We start from the raw sequence: 17,500 nt of genomic DNA, 5'->3' as shown, positions 1-17,500 counted from the left end.
ATCATTTGTTTCAAGAGTAAACTTCTTTTCTTTTAAGGCTGAAAAATCTTCAGTACTAAAGTCAAAGGAGGAAAATCATGACCAGTCAGCAGATCAGGACCAGAGTTACAGTCCAGAGCTCAGATTACAGGATGAAGAGGAAAGTGAAAGTGACTTAAGTGAGAATTTGGAGTATATACCGTCTGAAGGTACATTGGACCTACAAGAAGATGGGGGTGAGCCTCAAAAGAAAAAAGTCCCAGAGAACATTGATTCCCTTGCTCCTAATATTAGTTCCACTATAGATCCTAACCAACAAGAAAGCATTACAAAAACAGAAAAAGAACAGGAACAACCAATAAACGATTTACATCCTCAGCTGAATAGGAGCAACAAAGATAGCCAAGATGTAAGTGATCAAGGAAACCAAGAGCAGGATCCAAATATTCCCAATGGAGAAGAGGAAGGGGAAGAAGAACCCAGAGAAGTTGGTACCCACAACGATAACCAAGAAAGGGGGAGAGAACTTCCCAAGGAGCATTCTAACAGCAAGGAGGAAGAAGACAGTACCCAATCTGATGATGTTTTGGAAGAGTCCAGTCAGCCAACTCAAGTAAGCAAGATACAGAAAGATGAATTTGATCAGGGTAACCAAGAACAAGAAGAGGATAGTTCCAATGCAGAAATGGAAGATGAAACTGCATCAAAAATTAACAAGCACAATCAAGATGCTGAATGGCAGAGCCAAGAAGAAAAACCTGATGTTATCAGCAACCATGAGGAGATAGATAAGAAGTCTGTTTCTGAAGCTCTGCCTGTGGAGCCTACTGAAGCTGGTAACATCATGCCCAGAAATCACGGAGCTAATGCTGATGGTGATGATGACCCCAGACACGATGCAGGTGATGACTACGAATTCATCCCAAGTGAGACCTTCGTAGAGGCTGAAAGATCTCAATCCATTGCCTATAACCTCAAATATGAAGAAGAAAAAGAGAGAGAGAGAGCACATGAGAATGGGAACGTAGATGCCAGTGAGCCTGGAGAATACCAAGAGGTGAGACTCTTTACAATAATGCTTTTCCGATAGAGAAGTTAGCTTTATCAAGACATAGCCATGACCTTTCTCTGTGCTCTCACAGTCTCCTTTGCCTATCTCTATCGGCACATTATGAAAATACATCAAGATTACTTATTTCCCTCTGTGTCTTTATCACTAGGCTGAAAGTGCCTGTTTTGTTTGGGTTCCCCTAGAAGCAGATCCTGGATTTTAGTACAGTTTGACAAGTTCAGGGAACAAATAGGAGTGGAACATGATACAGGGAAGGAAAGGAAGCTAATCAAAGGTACATAATTAAAGCACATTTCTCTGAATTACCCCATCTGGAGAGCGAGGGAGCTAGGGCTTTATGCAGACTGAGAATTGCTAGGAGAGGTATTAATTCCCCAGCACTTTTGGTCTCTCCTTTGAGCAGGCCAGATAGATTGCCATGATATTTTGGGCACAGAGGCACAGATACAGGCAATTGAAAGTGGCTGGAGTGAACTAGAATGGTAAACTCTGACAGATCTGAGGGTTGGGAGACACTGACAACTATTGCTCCAATGTCTTGAGAGTAGATGCAATGTAATATTCAAGTTGAATCACCAATGTCTAGCAAAATGCCTCTAACATAGTAAGAGATCCAGGAATGTCTGTTGATTTAATGATAAGGATTAAGAATAAAGATTTCAGCTATAACTTTATTAAGCAAACCTCAGCAGAGTGGGAGTTGGGGAGAACCATATTGTTACTGGGTTTTAATCATTCCGAACTTTCATGCAAAACACTAGCAGCCACCCAGTAGGACTTGACATAGCTTTTGGTGGCCAAAGTCAACAGTAACCTTGCTTTCTGAGCCCTCTGCTGCCATTTTATGGTAAGAGTTTTATTACCCTTCAGAACCCTGGGGCCCCTGGGTGGCTCCGTTGGTTAAGCATCCGACTCTTGGTTTCAATTCAGGTCCTGATCTCAAGATCGTGAGATTGAGCCCCATGTAGGGCTCCACGCTTAGCATGGAACATGCTTGAGTTTCTCTCTCCTTCTCCCCCTGCTCCTCCTCCTCCCACTTGGTCGCTCCCTCTTTAAAATAAAAAAGTAAATCTTGAAAAAATAAAAAAAGGGAATCTGATAAGAAAACTTTATCAACAGCTTCATAGGGATTACTAATGTAAATGTGTCTTAACTATGGAATCACACGATAATACTACATTTCTACTGTTTTCCCAAATCCAAAGGGAAGGTTCCAACTTTGCTCCAGATGTTAGTTCCAACTTTGATTGAGTCATCCCCAGAGATATAGCACTGAATCCAATTGAAGACACAAATGGCTCCTGTTCTCCAAGTGTTGCTATTTTCACAATTACAGCTGGTACCTTTTTGAGATCTGAAATGATTTGGGTATGAAAAGCTTTGTGAAGGTATGCAGTGGGAATACAAATTATGATGGCTTTCCCCTAAATCGACTTCAGCTTCTGCTCTTGTTATTATAAAGGCCAAGAAAGCAGAGAGCTCACCGAAAGAAGATGAAAGTTCATATGAAGACAACAGAATGGTGCATGGTAGGGGTGAGTACGGGCTAAGCAGGCAGCTTGTGGCAGTATCAAGGAAGAAATGGAATGGTTACTTAGGCTGTCCCCATTCCATCATTTGTCACTGCTTCACAGAAATTTCCTCTCCCAAATCCTCCCCAAGGAAATGTTCTCATAAGTTATTGACATTCGCTTGCACACATCTGATATACAACTATGGGCAAATGTGTTTACAAACTGGAAGTCTTATTGTAATACTAGTATGAAAGCTAGATTCTTGATTTTTCCAAAATCCTTTTGCTTCTGAGAAGAATGAATTCTACCTTATTTAATCTCAAATCCATAACTTATTAGTGAATTTAGACACCTTATTTAATTCAGACCTAATTCCCAATTGTATACCCCAATCACAAACATTTTTAATTTCAACATGATAAAAATTTCATGACTTATTTAACTTCTGACCAACTTGGACAGCCTTGAATTATAGACTCCAGACTATGGCCATTGTAGGCAGGCCAAGAAGAGCTGTTTGTTCTTTTTAATTTTTGTTTGTTTGGTTTTGTTGTTGTTGTTGTTTTTAAATTCCCAATTCAAACTGCACAGAAAATCTTAACTATTGTGTAAAACAGTCTAATGCCAGAGGGCCCTATCTTGACATTAACATGTCCATTAAAATGGCTTCTAATATTTTCTCAAATTTTTTCTCCTTAATGCAAACAGAGCTAATCATCTGGATGAATTTGAGATTGCATACTCAGTTCAGCTTTGCTCATGCTTCTTGTCCAAAATTTTCTGTTAGATTCTTGCATGAACTTCCAGTGTAAAAGAGGACACATCTGTAAGGCTGACCAACAGGGAAATCCCCACTGTGTTTGCCAAGATTCAGTGACTTGTCCTCCTACAAAACTCCTTGACCAGGTAAGTATTCTACAAAAGGGTCTCTAAAGGGTCCCAAATAGCAATTTGAATGAAAGTGGTTTGCAATTGAAATATTTGGCAAAAAAAAAAAAAAAAGGCAGATGTCCTGCTTATCATCTAATACTTGAAATAATGTTGAACAGGAACAAATACCAGCAAAACCAAGAGTTTCTACAGTGCCCTAAAAAGTAATAATGGAGGGGCGCCTGGGTGGCTCAGAGGGTTAGGTTAAAGCCTCTGCCTTCGGCTCAGGTCATGATCCCAGGTCCTGGGATCGAGCCCCACATCGGGCTCTTTCCTTGGTGGGGAGCCTGCTTCCTCCTCTCTCTCTCTCTGCCTGCCTCTCTGCCTACTTGTGATCTCTCTCTGTCCAATAAACAAATAAAAAAATCTTAAAAAAAAAAGTAATAATGGCATTGATCTTTAGAACTCATTTTAAAATTCATTGTATCCTCGGAACATCTGCAGTTTGCATTCTGCTGAGCTTATCTAAAACTAAATTCTTCACCTGGTATAATTTAGTTGATTTTTCTTTTCTTTTCTTTTCTTTTTCTTTTTTTTTTTTTTTTTTTACCAAATGGGACAGTTATCATCCTAATAACTTCACTTACCTGACCACATTGTTGGCACAGTTGATCAGTCAGTCTATAAACATTAAGGAGCAGGGTCTTTCCCCAGTGTACATTCAGAAACATGAGCTTTTTCTCACACTTGTCTGTCCTAGGTTTGTGGCACTGACAACCAGACCTATCCTAGCTCCTGTCATCTGTTTGCTACTAAATGTAAACTGGAAGGGACCAAAAAAGGGCACCAACTACAGCTGGATTATTTTGGAGCCTGCAAATGTAAGATTCCATCACTATTCTGCCAACCACCATTGCTGAGAGGATTGGGATGAATCTCTGCATATCTGAATAATATATACACATACTCATACATGCAAACGGAAAAAGGCTAATAATGTAGCTCTGAACCTAGGATGCTCACTAAAATCTACTAGAGAGACTTTAAAAAAGAAAAAGAGAAAGAAAAATGCCCAGGGGCTCCTGGGTGGCTCACTGGGTTAAAGCTTCTGCCTTCAGCTCGGGTCATGATCCCAGGGTCCTGGGATCGAGCCCCACATCGGGCTCTCTGCTTGGCGGGGAGCCTGCTTCCTCCTCTCTCTCTGCCTGCCTCTCTGCCTACTTGTGATCTCTGTCAAAATAAATTTTAAAAAATATCTAAAAAAAAAAAAAAGAAGAAAAGAAAAAGAAAAATGTCCAGGCTTTAATTATAAGACTGATAGAGTTGGACGGGGTTGGGGCTTTGGCATTGTTTTTTCATTTGTTTTTAAAGTAACCTAGACAATTCTAACGTGCAGCCAGGGTTCAGAACCACTATGGTAATGTTACCACTTAATAACTGAGACAAGTCATTGGAATTTTGCTAAATTACTTGTCCTCTTTCCAATGTATGCTAAGTCTCCGCCAAGAAGTTTTATAACAATATATCCTTTCAGAAGTTTTCTTAATTGTCTTCCTTCCCCCAAGATACTCTCAAGTGTGTTTGGATCTCCTTATCACTAAGTAATTCTCCACATTAACCATGCTCACTAATATTTCCAGTTCTCTTCTCCTTCCTGATGCACAGGAGTATTAAACTTCCCAGCCCTCTGGATGTTAAATGTGGCCATATGAGCTGCTCAATGAAATTTCAGTCAAAAGCCTCCATGTGAGTTCTGGGCAGATGTATTTAAGAGCTGGTGTGTGGTTGTCTATGTTGCCCCAACCTTGTCTGGAGATGGTAGTGTCCTCATGATCCTGAGCCCCAGAGAGACTGCCATGAGCAGAGCCCTCTTGCCAACTTGTATTGGACTCAAACGTCCAAAACAGTGATGGTAGTTAACACTGCTAAGTAGTACATCTGAAAGTTGCTCAGAGAGTAGATCCTGAGAGTTCTCGTGCAAGGAAAAGTGAAAATTTTTGTGATTGGATGAGATGATAACAGTTAACTAAACTTATTGTAGTAGACCTAGCACAAAATATGGATGTCAGGCATTAGGCTGTACACCTTGAACTTACACAGTAAGCTTGAACTTACTCACTTACATCTCAATAAAACTAAGAAAAAGAACCAAACCCTTTGTTCTTTTAAGCCACTGAGATTGAACATTATTTGTTACCACAGAATAATCTAAGTTCCACTTTTGTCTTTTTTCTACTAATGAAGAGTTCTTGTGTCCTCTACCTCTACATGCCCACTTTCTGATTCTAGAACAGTGGTTCTCAGCCTTGCCTGTGTATCAAAATGTTCTTTGGATCTTTTAAAACATCCTGATGCCCAAGCTCCACTCCGAAGCAATCACATCAGAATTTCCTTGAATGGAAGCCGTGTCTGAGGTGTTTATAAAGCACGCTAGGCAGTCCTGCTGGGCCGCCATGGTTAAGCACACTGTTGTGGTGGTAAGACAGTGAGGGAGTGCTCGGCCACCGGATGTTGTTAGACTTCCTGTTGTGACGACTTGCCTTAAGATAGGAGTAGGACCTAAAGGTTAAAATCCCTTTTCTTGGGGCTCCTGGGTGGCTCAGTCGTTAAGCGTCTGCCTTCGGCTCAGGTCATGGTCCCAGGGTCCTGGGATCGAGCCCTGCATCGGGCTCCCTGCTTGGTGGGAAGCCTGCTTCCCCCTCTCTGACTCCGCCTACTTGTGTTCCCTCTCTCGCTGTCTCTCTATCAAATAAATAAATAGTCTTTTTTAAAAAAAATCCCTTTTCTTTCCTCTTGGAACAGCCATTCCTATTTGTACAGACTTTGAAGTGACTCAGTTTCCCCTAAGGATGAGAGACTGGCTCAAGAATATCCTCATGCAGCTCTATGAGGCAAACCCTGAACATACTGGATATCTAAACGAGAAGCAGAGAAATAAAGTAAGTTATCCAAAGTCATCCGGGGGTCAGATCCCTAAGTGTCTACCTATAGGGCCTGAGGAAAAAAGATGTATGGGTGGGGGGAAGAGGGACCTACCATCCTCTGCATATCAGCAAGAGCCCACTTTGCCTCCCCCTGCACCTGGTAAGTTCATTCATACTAACAGAATAGTAGGGGGTCACCATTCATGCCACAAGGCTTGAGACATGGCCAAACCACCTCATTCCTACTCAAAGGGCGGTGGCCCAAGCAAGGACTCTTTAACTCACGCCCAGAGCAAGCCCTGGTTGAGCAAAGTAAACTTCAATTCAGGATTTCTATATTCAGGGCCAGGCATAGTATTTAAATTTAAACATATTTTCTGCCTTCCTAGGCCATACAGATTTATGGTATAAGAGAAATTCCTTACTATGCTATATTACTTGCAAAGTCAGTAATATAGCAAGTTTTTAAAGTTTAGAATATTTATTCCAGAAGTTCTCAGAGAAAATTCTTTCATCAAATAGCTATTGAGTGCATCTTAGGTAGCTGGAATTCATTTATGTACTGGAGATACAGCAATAAACCAAACAAAATCTCTGCCTTCATGACCTTACACTCTAGACAAAGAGACTCTGAACAAATAAGTGTGTGTGTGTGTGTGTAGATGTATGTATGTATATACATATTGCAAATATGAACATACATGCACATATATAAACATGTAAAGAAATATGCAAACATATGTGTAAGAAAAATCAGATGGTATAAAACATGCTCTGAAGAAAAAATTAAGCAAAAAGGAAGCTGTGAATTAACTGTGTCAAATGCTGTTTACAGGCTCTAAGATGAGGACTGAGGGCCACTGATTTGGCATGTGGTGGTCCCAGAGTTGACCTTGACAGAAGCTGTTTTTGCAGAATGGAAAGGAGAAAAGCCTGAGTGGTCAGGGTTCAAAAGAGAATAGGAGAAAAGATGTGGAAGCAGCAAATACAGACAATATTTTCACAGCATTTGCTATAAATGTGAAAAGTGAAATGGGGGGGCAGATGGAAGGGAATATGAGTCCCATCTACCAGTGGGAGATGGTAGAGAACGTTTGTATGCCTCTCCAGTAATCCAGTGAAGAAGGAAAAACTAATGAGGGGTAGAAAAGTTGCCCAGCTGCCACTGAGTGTTCTTGAAGAGGTGAAAAGGGGTAGGCAGGCTCCTGAGCACCTGTGAAAGGTCGAGCTTATAGTCAGAGCACAGGAAGTTCATCCATGATAACAAGGAGGGAGGTTGGTGGAGAAGGCCCTGGGAATAAGTAGTTCTATTCAAATTGCTTCCAGTTAGTTCATGAGTAACATCACAAGTTGAGAGTTTTACATGAATTGCCTGGAAATAATGTCTGTCCTCTCTCTTTAATATATCACCATGAAAACCTTGAGAGCATTAGATACAAAACAGAGAAATTCTAATGAGAATGGCTAAGTGGTGTCACACAACAGCTAGACTGGTTGTAAGCACACACTGGACAAAAATACACAGAGAACTAAGAATGGAGTGTGCCACCAGGGGAAAAAGAAGACTTTTTACTAACCAGTGCTTTTGCGTGAGTCAGTTCAGCCCCTTTCATTAAAACCTTTTCCTACTGTGATGAATAGTATCTGGTTAAAAGAAAAATCAAAAAATACTTAAATCTCTTCTGAAAACCACAGGTTGTGGGTTTTTGGGTTTTTTTTTTTTTTTAATGTTAGCTGTTATTCTCTGTAGAACTAAGAAAATCGATAGTGTTGATTAGAAAGTATTTTAGGGGCGCCTGGGTGGCTCAGTGGGTTAAGCCTCTGCCTTCGGCTCAGGTCATGATCGCAGGGTCCTGGGATCAAGCCCCACATCGGGCTCTCTGCTCAGCAGGAAGCCTGCTTCCCCTCCTCTCTCTCTCTCTCTCTGCCTGCCTCTCTGCCTACTTGTGATCTCTCTCTCTCTGTTGAATAAATAAATAAAATCTTTAAAAAAAAAAAAAAAGAAAAAGTATTTTATTTGGTCTCATATGATGGTCTGGGCTTATTTTCCTCTGTCGTGTCACTATTACTCTTTAAGTAAAGTTTAGCAAATGGTAATTCAGTTACACTTGTCTGATTCCCTGATGATTTTCTCCCTTCCAATACCAGGTCAAGAAAATTTACCTGGATGAAAAGAGGCTCTTGGCTGGGGACCATTCCATTGACCTTCTCTTAAGAGACTTTAAGAAAAACTACCACATGTATGTATATCCTGTGCACTGGCAGTTTGGTGAACTCGACCAACATCCTATGGACAGGTAAAAACTCTTTACCTTTCCATTACTAGGTCATTGCCCTGACATAATGTCTTAGTTATCTGTACAAAGATAATTCTAAACAAATTTAGAAGTTTCCCAGCTCTGATTTAGAACACTGCAATCCCAAAAATATGTGGTTAGGTGTCTAAACACAAAACTGTTTTGAAAAGAACAGAATATGGCCACACCACGGTTCCCAAGTTTAGGTGTTAAGACCTAGCCTGCAACAGAAACTCCTTCAATTCTTTCTCATTCTTGATTCTAAATTCCCAAGATAAGCTGATTGGCCCAACTTGGGTCAAATGCCTACACCTAGAACAATCAGTTGTGGTCAGTGGGTAAGAGCCAGGTTGTAAAAACATGTGGTGGGGGCATCCCTATAAATTTAAGATGGTGGGAGGATACTTCCCAGTGAGGAAGGAAACCTTGTGACCTCCCAAACCCTGTCTATCTTACCCCTAAATAGTTTATTTCATTTGCAGTTTTTCATGAGTATACTATTTATTTGGCATGCTTATCAACCTTGTGGAAGAAAAACGCCTTGGTTATACTAAAAATTAACTTTAATATATAAGCTACTCTTTAACATAGTGTCATTCACTTTATTGCAGAGTCTTGACTCATTCTGAGCTTGCTCCTTTGCGAGCATCTCTGGTGCCCATGGAACACTGCATAACTCGCTTCTTTGAGGAGTGTGACCCCAACAAGGATAAGCACATCACCCTGATGGAGTGGGGCCACTGTTTTGGAATTAAAGAAGGTAAATTCATCATCAGCCTGGGGGAAGGGGTGTCCTTTTCTCCAGCAGAGCCCTAAGCCCTGCAGCCCTCCTAGAGAGGTCCTGCAGCATCCTCAGATGGAAACCTCCAGACAGAAAGGTGGCAGCACCACAGGTAGGACTCCTTCAGTGCACACACTGTCATGGCAAGGTTCTTGCCTATTCCGTTACAATACTCTTTTTATGATACATCGAAGTCTTAGCAGTTGGCTAAACCAAAGAAAATGACATCAATCCCGAGAGCTGTGCCAAATATCAGAAGGCCACCCATCTGAGAAAGGAGGGAGGATTTTATATCCTTTCTTAGCCAGAGTATTGGTCCAAACTTCTAAAAATCGTAGGTAAAGAGTAAAACAACAAGTCTGATTCTGCCAGTGGGAGATGTCAGAAAAATCTTAGAATTCATTATGGATACACTAAAGATTGGGCCTCCTATCACAACAGGATGTGTCCAGATATTATGCCTTTAATCCATGACTGCATCTTCAATGACAAAAATAATAGTAGTTGTAATAATAATAATATAAATGATGATAATAAAATCATCATCATCATCATCATCATCATCATCATCATCATCAAAGGGTTCTTTCTTTACTCCTGTGATGGAGGAACTTATTTTAGACATTCGTTTTGCTAGGTTATGTCTTAATGTATTTCCTTTTATTTTCCTAAGTTAAGGCTGATTTTTATGAGCAAGCATGTTTTTAATGACCAAGATTTGAAAGATGTTCAAAAAATGAAAAATCAGAACCGCTTGCACAATGTAAATCAACAGTAAACATCAAATCTCTAAAGCAAGGGTTTTTATCCATATGTTCACAACATACGAGTAAGATGAATGTCCAGCCAATCAATAAAGAAAAGTAAGTTCATCAAAGGTCAGAATTTCCCAAAAAGAGGTAACTTTTGTGACCTTCACTTTAAAAATATTCTTCATGGTATGTAGAATGCCTTGATATTAAAGAAAAGAGCTGAGAGTAGGAGAATTTACTTATTGATAAATAGGTAAGCAGAAAAGCTTAGCTCTTTTCCTCTGCAATTTTGTTCTGTGAAATAAACACAACTGTAATGAGCAAAGAATGTGTATTTCTGTGAGCACCAACTGTTGTGTATTGGTTGCCTATTGCTGCAAAATCAATTACTCTAAAACTTAGAAGCTTAAAATCTCACACTTTCCAAGATCGGGAATCTAAGATTAGTTTACCTGGATAGTTCTGGCTTGGGATCTGCTCTAAGCTCACCCACAAGGCCACTATGTTGGGAGGCTTCATTTCCTCACCATGTGGTCTTCTCCATGGGATTGCTAACAGCACCACATCTGGTTTCCTCCAGAGGGGGTGATCAGAGAGAAAACAGAGACTGAAGCTATAATGTCTTTTATAACCTAACTGCATGAGTAACATACATTACTTCTTCTATATTCTGTTGGTCAGACAGACAACCCTGCTATAATACGGGAGGAGCTCTTGGAGGTGGGCCATGACATACTGTTTATATCCTGTTAACACTGATAGGAAATTAACAAGCTAGTAAGACTGAGACCTGCATAAATAATACCAACTCCTTTCTAACATCTATAAGCACAGTACTTATAAATTCAAATATATTCCTAAAAATGGCTGAAACTGCCTTTTCTAATTGCTATGTTAAAAAGGACAGAATTTGAAATCTAGCCATTTGGGGATGGAGTCTTTGGGTTTTCCACATAAAGTATCATGTCTTCTGCGAAGAGCAAGAGTTTGACTTCCACTTTGCCAATATGGATGTGACATCACAAGCACTTTTATTTCTTTTTGTTGTCTGATCGCTGAGGCTAGGAATTCTAGTATTATGTTAACAGCTACTGACAGTGGGCATCCCTGGTGTGTTCCTGACCTTAGGGAAAAACTCTCAGTTTTTTCCCATTGAGAATGGTATTCGCTGTGGGCTTTTCATACAGCCACTCTGGAAAACAGTATGGTAGTTCATCAAGAAGTTAAAAATCGAGGTACCCTATGACCTAACATTTGCACTACTGGGTATTTACCCCAAAGACACAAACGTAGTGATCCAAAGGGGCACCTGCACCTGAATGTGTAGAGCAGCAATGTCCACAATAGCCAAACTGTGGAAAGAGCCCAGATGTCCATTGACAAATGGATGGACAAAGAAGATGCGGTATATATATATAATAGAATATTATTACTCACCGATCCGAAAGGATGAAATCTTACCATTTACATCAACGTGGATAGAACTGGAGGATATGATGCTGAGGGGAATAAGTCAATCAGAGAAAGACAATTATCATATGGTTTCACTCATATGTGGAATATAAGAAATAGTGCAGAGGATCATAGGGGAAGGGAGGGAAAACTGAATGGGAAGAAATCAGAGGGAGAGGAACCATGAGAGACTCTTAACTCTAGGAAACAAACTGAGGGTTGCTGAAGGGGAGGTAGGTGGGGGATGGGGTAACTGGGTGATGGGCATTAAGGAGGGCACATGAAGTGATGAACACTGGGTGTTATACGCAACTGATGAATTATTGAACACTACATCTGAAACTAATGAGGTACTATATGCTGGCTAATTGAGTTTAAATTTTTAAAAAAGGACAAAATATACCCAAGTAGAGCCACCCCACCCTACTCCCTCTACTCCACCATTATCAAGAGGGGGAAAACTTAGCTGGGACAGGACATATTTGTGTATGCCCTTTAATATTGCACTTGATTTTAGCGGAATAATCGAACTGCAACAGAGGCCATTTATTTAAGGAAACCAGTTGTGCTTCGCTGTTCGGAAACTTCTGGCACCTCTTCAGCATGTAGTCTCACTCAGGCTCTGTGCAGGGTGGTTGTCTGGGAGGAGCCGGAAGGACTTAGACTTCAGTGACTTGAAAAGCTCCTAATGATCTTGTTTGTTCACTGTGGTTTGGCCATGATTACATTATTTTGAAGAAGGGAAAGAATTATCACATAGTCAACCAATAAAGCAGATATTTAATACTCAGTCAGAATAAGTAAACAAGTTACTGCTTTGGGAAGTAGCTAGGGAAAACAAAACTAAATATTTCTAAGCACGTCCTTCCTTCCCTCATGGCTGAGAAATCCACAGAAGGACGAGATAAATTTTAGCCAGTGTTTTCCTGAATTTTAACTGACTTTTATCTGAGCTAGATGTGCTCAAATATTCCTGCTCTGTCATTCACTAGCTATGTGAATTAAGGCATACCGCTTAACCTCAGCAAGTCTCATTTTCCTTATGTGTAAAAATGAGGTTTAATTAAAAGGTGAAGGAGTCTTACTTATTTAGTGCCCATGACATACCATATATCCACTTTAATCTTCAGAAGAACCTTCCAAGTGAGACCAACAGAGCAAACGAGTCAGATCATGCAGGTCCAACTAAACCAGTTAAAGACATTATCCTAAGAGTACTGGAGGATCATGAAAGTGTTTAAACAAGGGAGTGATTTCACTAGATCTGTATTTAAGAAAAATTCTTTTGGTTACATTGTGGAGAAGCCCAAGAAGAGTTGATAGGACTTTTGGTAAGTTCAGGCACAGTTGATGAGAACTTGAACTAGGGCAGTTACAGTGGGGGGGAAAGAAGGAAACCTATTCAAGATGTATCTAAAAATATAAACATATTCCAGGTATATTCAAGAATATAAACATATTCAAGATGTATAGATATTTCTGTATCTATATCTGTAGATATTTTTATATCTATATCTATATATCTAAGACAATGTTTGCTAGGAAATATTTGGGGGCAGGGAGCAGACAGTAGAGAAATTGAGAGGAAGAGAAGTATGACACTCAGGTTCCCTGCTCAGGCCAGGCAGGTAAACAGAGACACAGAGATAGAAAACACAAGAACAGAAGCAGATTTGGGGAAGATAACTTCCATTTATGACATGTTGAACTTTTAAGTACGTGGGAGACAATGTACAGTTGATAGATAAATACATGAGTCAGCTTTTCAAGATGGGATTTTGGAACTTAAGTACATATTTGAGGATTATGAGCATACAGAAAGTAATTAGCACCATAGAAGGGAATTGCTTTCCCAAGAAAAATGTGTTGAGTTACATGGAGAAGGCTCTAGGGTTGAACACCAAGGAACAACATCTGGATGATAGATAGAGGAGAAAGAAGGAGCTCATGAAAGAGAATGAAAAGTCTCCTGAAAGGAAGAAAGAAAACAGGATAGAGCCTTGTCAAAGGAGGTTTTTGAAGAGGAGGAAGAGATCACAGTGCCAGATTCTGCTGAGATGTCAAGATAAAAGACTAAGAAGAATATTCCTTTTACACAGACCTAAGGATATCCTGGGTGGCCCTAGTATGAGCGATTTTGGAGGAATGGTAGAGATGGAAGCCAGGTTCTACAGACTGAGAAAGAATAGATGAGAAATGGTAAAGAGTGGCTGTGTGAAGGCAGGATAGAGCTAAAGAGGGATATAAAGTTGAGAGAAGCACTTCAGGGAATAAAATAAGCTTGAGTACTGGCCCATTCATTCATTCAACAGATGTTTCCTGATGGTCCACATGGAGCCAGGTGCTGTTCTCAAGGCTGGATATGCAGCATATTTAAATGCTAATAGGAAGGGCCCAGGGAGGAAGGAAAGGTAGAAGATATAAGAAAAAGAAGCAAAAGAGGAAAATTACGGGAGAATTTCAGAGGTCAGAAGAGATCCTGGGCACAGGCAGAGAATTAGCCTAAAGTCAGCAGGAAGGATATCTCTCATCCAAACAACAGAAAGAAGACAAGAAGTATGAGCACAACAGTAAGTAAATTTACAAGTAGTGAGCCTAAAATGTCCATTTTACAAAATGAAGCCACTGTTCAAAAGAAATATGCCAAAGTTTGTAATGTTTCCTATTCTTAGGCACAGACTTGTATTGGGCAGGAAAATTACCTGGTGTTCCAGACAGGGTATTAGTTTAATATACTCCAAGATCATCTGCTTAAGTATTTGTTCAACAATTATTGAGTGAGGGTGGGCCACGTAGGTAGGAGTGGTCTCATAACCCCTAAGGGATGCTGTCTTCTTCCATAGGTGTGGCAACAAGTTCTTTTATAATTACCTGGTTGGAGGGGCACCTGGGTGGCTCAGTCCATTAAGCATTTGACTATCAATTTCAGCTCAGTTCATGACCTCAGGGTTGTGAGATCGAGCCCTGTGTTGGGCTCTACACTGGCTGTGAGGGCTGCTTAAGATTCTCTCTCACTCTTCCTCTGCCCCCGCCCCAGGCGCAACTCTGGTGCATGCATTCTTTCTCTAACTCGCTCTCGTGCATGCACAAAAAGTAGTAATTACTTGGTTGGAAATTGGATTTAATTGGCGCTATACTTCTACTTATTCCTATTATGTTTTAACAATCCTTGGAGGTTAGTATACTCAGCTCTTTCTTGGCTGGGCCTCTATCAATGCTTCCCAACCCTACATTAGAACTACCAATGGAGCTTTTTAAATGTATACATGCCATTGGTCCATCCCTGGAAGTTCTGATTCAGGAGGCCAGGGATAAGGCTTTGTAAGGACCTATTTTACTGTCCCTGCTTAAAAACAAGTCCTGGAAACCAGCTTCAAGTGTGGAGGCCAAGAAAAACAAGGCTGTACCCACCTCGAGTCTAGCCCTGACATAAGTACAGCCATCTTGGCAAAGCAAAAGCCGGCACCTTGCTCTATAGGAGTGGGTTAGCAGAAGAATGGCCACCTGAGGGCCGGGAAGCCATTTTACTGAGCGTCCCTAACCAGCCCACAGAGCACACGGAACTTGAGATTAGAGAAAGTAGCTAAAACCTGCAAAAACAACTTAATCATATACCACCAGGGCGGTTAGGTGGTGGCGCCACAGGGACCAAATGTTAAAGAAAACAAAGAGTTAACTTGCAGAGATCACAATCCTGCAAGACAGGAGTCTTCCTTGGTTTGCAAATGTCCTGGTGATTTACAACAAAAAGGCCATCTTTTCAATGGCCCAATTTCCAGAGACAAATGGCTCAGTACCTCGAGGCCTAAGGTCGCCCTCCCCACCATAAAACTGAGGAAGGATGAGGCAGAAGGAAACGTAAATAAAGCTAAATTTCTTCTATACCTAAATCTCACTGAACCGCCAGGACGGCTCCAGGGTGACGCCGGGGTGGCAAAAGGTTAAACAAAGTTAAACTGTCCAAGTGGGGCGCAAGATATGTATGTAGCTGTGGAAAAGTGCCTTGAAAATGCTATATAAACCCTTGGCTTTGAGAGCTCAGGGTCCTTGTTGAAACCCGCTGCGCCGGGCGGATACTTGGACCCCAGCGAGCTGGAAATAAACCTCGCTGTGCGACTTGCGTTATCGAGAGTGTTCTCTGTCTAATTGAGGGGTGGTCGACTCCGTACCCTAACAGCTTGGGGGTGTATCTTTTTTTTTTTTAATTGAGGTAGAGTTGACACATCATGTTACATTAATTTCAGGTGTGCAGTATAGGGATTCAACAAGTCTATATGTTACCATTATGCTCACTGCAGGTGTAGCTACCCTCTGTCCTCATACAAAGCTATTACCGTACCATTGACTGTATTCCTTACACTGTACCTTTTATCCTTGTGACTTATTTTATTTTATCCCTGTGACTTCTGTAACTGGAGGCCTGTACCTCCCACTCCCCTTCACCCATTTTGCCCATCTCCCCACCCCTCCCCTCTGGCAGCCATCAGTTCGTTCTCTATTTCTGCCTTTTGTTTTGTCACTTGTTTTGTTTTTTAGATTCCACATACAACTGAAACCATATGGTATCTTTTTTTTTTTTAAAGATTTTATTTATTTATTTGTCAGAGAGAGAGAGGGAGAGAGAGCAAGCACAGGCAGACAGAATGGCAGGCAGAGGCAGAGGGAGAAGCAGGCTCCCTGATGAGCAAGGAGCCCGATGTGGGACTCGATCCCAGGACGCTGGGATCATGACCTGAGCCGAAGGCAGCTGCTTAACCAACTGAGCCACCCAGGCGTCCCCATATGGTATCTTTTTAAAAGCTTCACCCTACCAGGGTCAAGAACCATCCTACAGTCTTATTAGATGGTTTCTCTAATCCCCTAGCTCTGACATTATTTGTTTATATTACTACTCTGGCTATTTTTCTGAAAGTGTGTTTTGTTTTGTTTTTGTTTTTTACAGAAGACATAGATGAAAACCTCCTGTTTTGAATAAAGATTTGAGAGAATTCAAACATTCCAGCATCCTCCCGTGTTCCTGACCACTCCTGAAAATATATGCATTTGCAATACTTGTAGATTTATATTTAGCAAAATATATGCGAAGACAATGAGAGTAATTGCTTGCTAACAGTGTATGCACCAAGCATTTAACATTAGCTTTGGAAATAAAACTTTAAATAAAGTCAATGTATGCAAAATACTGTGTACTGTTAGTGAACAGTTTAAGTCATCACTCTCTGCATCCACTTGAGATACTTACTAATTATAAAACTTGAAGAAAATACATTCATTTTGTTTGTAATATCATGTATACTTCAAGAAAATAGTTTAATGTTCTTTTGTTGTTAATGTGTATTATTTTCAGCATCTTAATGTCCTAATAAAAATCTAAATGCTTACTCAAGTTTATTTCCAGTTATTTATTTAAACAAGCATATGTGAAAGACCAACTCAGAACTCACACTTCAAATCAAATTATAATCGTGCTTCCTAGATCCTACTACTTTAAAGAAGTGAGTGTGGTTGGGGGAGATGTTTCCTATGGGAAACAAATATTCAATTACTAAATGGTAGATGTTTATTAATGTCCTTTGTCATATTGTAAATTTAAACAGAAAATAAATAAATTCAAGTGCTTTCTACTAAGTTCAGTTTAAAATATGGATATTATGCACTGCTCAATACAACTAATTCTAACTTTCATGCAGCTGTTGGGGGAAGGGGGACCCTACAAAATTTCTACACATTTCGTGTCCTCAAAATAAAAGTAATGTAAAGATAATGCAGACAGTAAAAAAGCTCTGAAGTGTCTTAATGTCCAATGTAGTCAGAGATAATTATTACTACTGTAAATTGATAGCAAGAAATCGGTCGTAA

General features: G+C 40.4%; 1 protein-coding gene across 1 annotated transcript in view; it reads left to right on the top strand.

Moving 5' to 3' along the window:
- Positions 1-17,027, top strand: part of SPARCL1 (SPARC like 1) — a 50,478-nt gene extending 33,451 nt beyond the window's left edge. The window contains exons 4-11 of the mRNA XM_047717936.1: positions 38-1,036; positions 2,514-2,586; positions 3,353-3,471; positions 4,196-4,316; positions 6,238-6,374; positions 8,508-8,656; positions 9,268-9,416; positions 16,584-17,027. Coding sequence (XP_047573892.1) covers positions 38-1,036; positions 2,514-2,586; positions 3,353-3,471; positions 4,196-4,316; positions 6,238-6,374; positions 8,508-8,656; positions 9,268-9,416; positions 16,584-16,612 — 1,776 coding nt within the window. The 3' untranslated portion in view covers positions 16,613-17,027. The remainder of the gene's footprint in view (positions 1-37; positions 1,037-2,513; positions 2,587-3,352; positions 3,472-4,195; positions 4,317-6,237; positions 6,375-8,507; positions 8,657-9,267; positions 9,417-16,583) is intronic.
- The last annotated feature ends 473 nt before the right edge of the window (positions 17,028-17,500 follow it).

This window comes from Lutra lutra, chromosome 2, assembly GCF_902655055.1.
Source record: "Lutra lutra chromosome 2, mLutLut1.2, whole genome shotgun sequence".
Lineage (NCBI taxonomy): Eukaryota > Metazoa > Chordata > Mammalia > Carnivora > Mustelidae > Lutra > Lutra lutra.
Note: the sequence above shows the minus strand (reverse complement) of the source record. Positions and strands in the feature narration are given on the sequence as shown.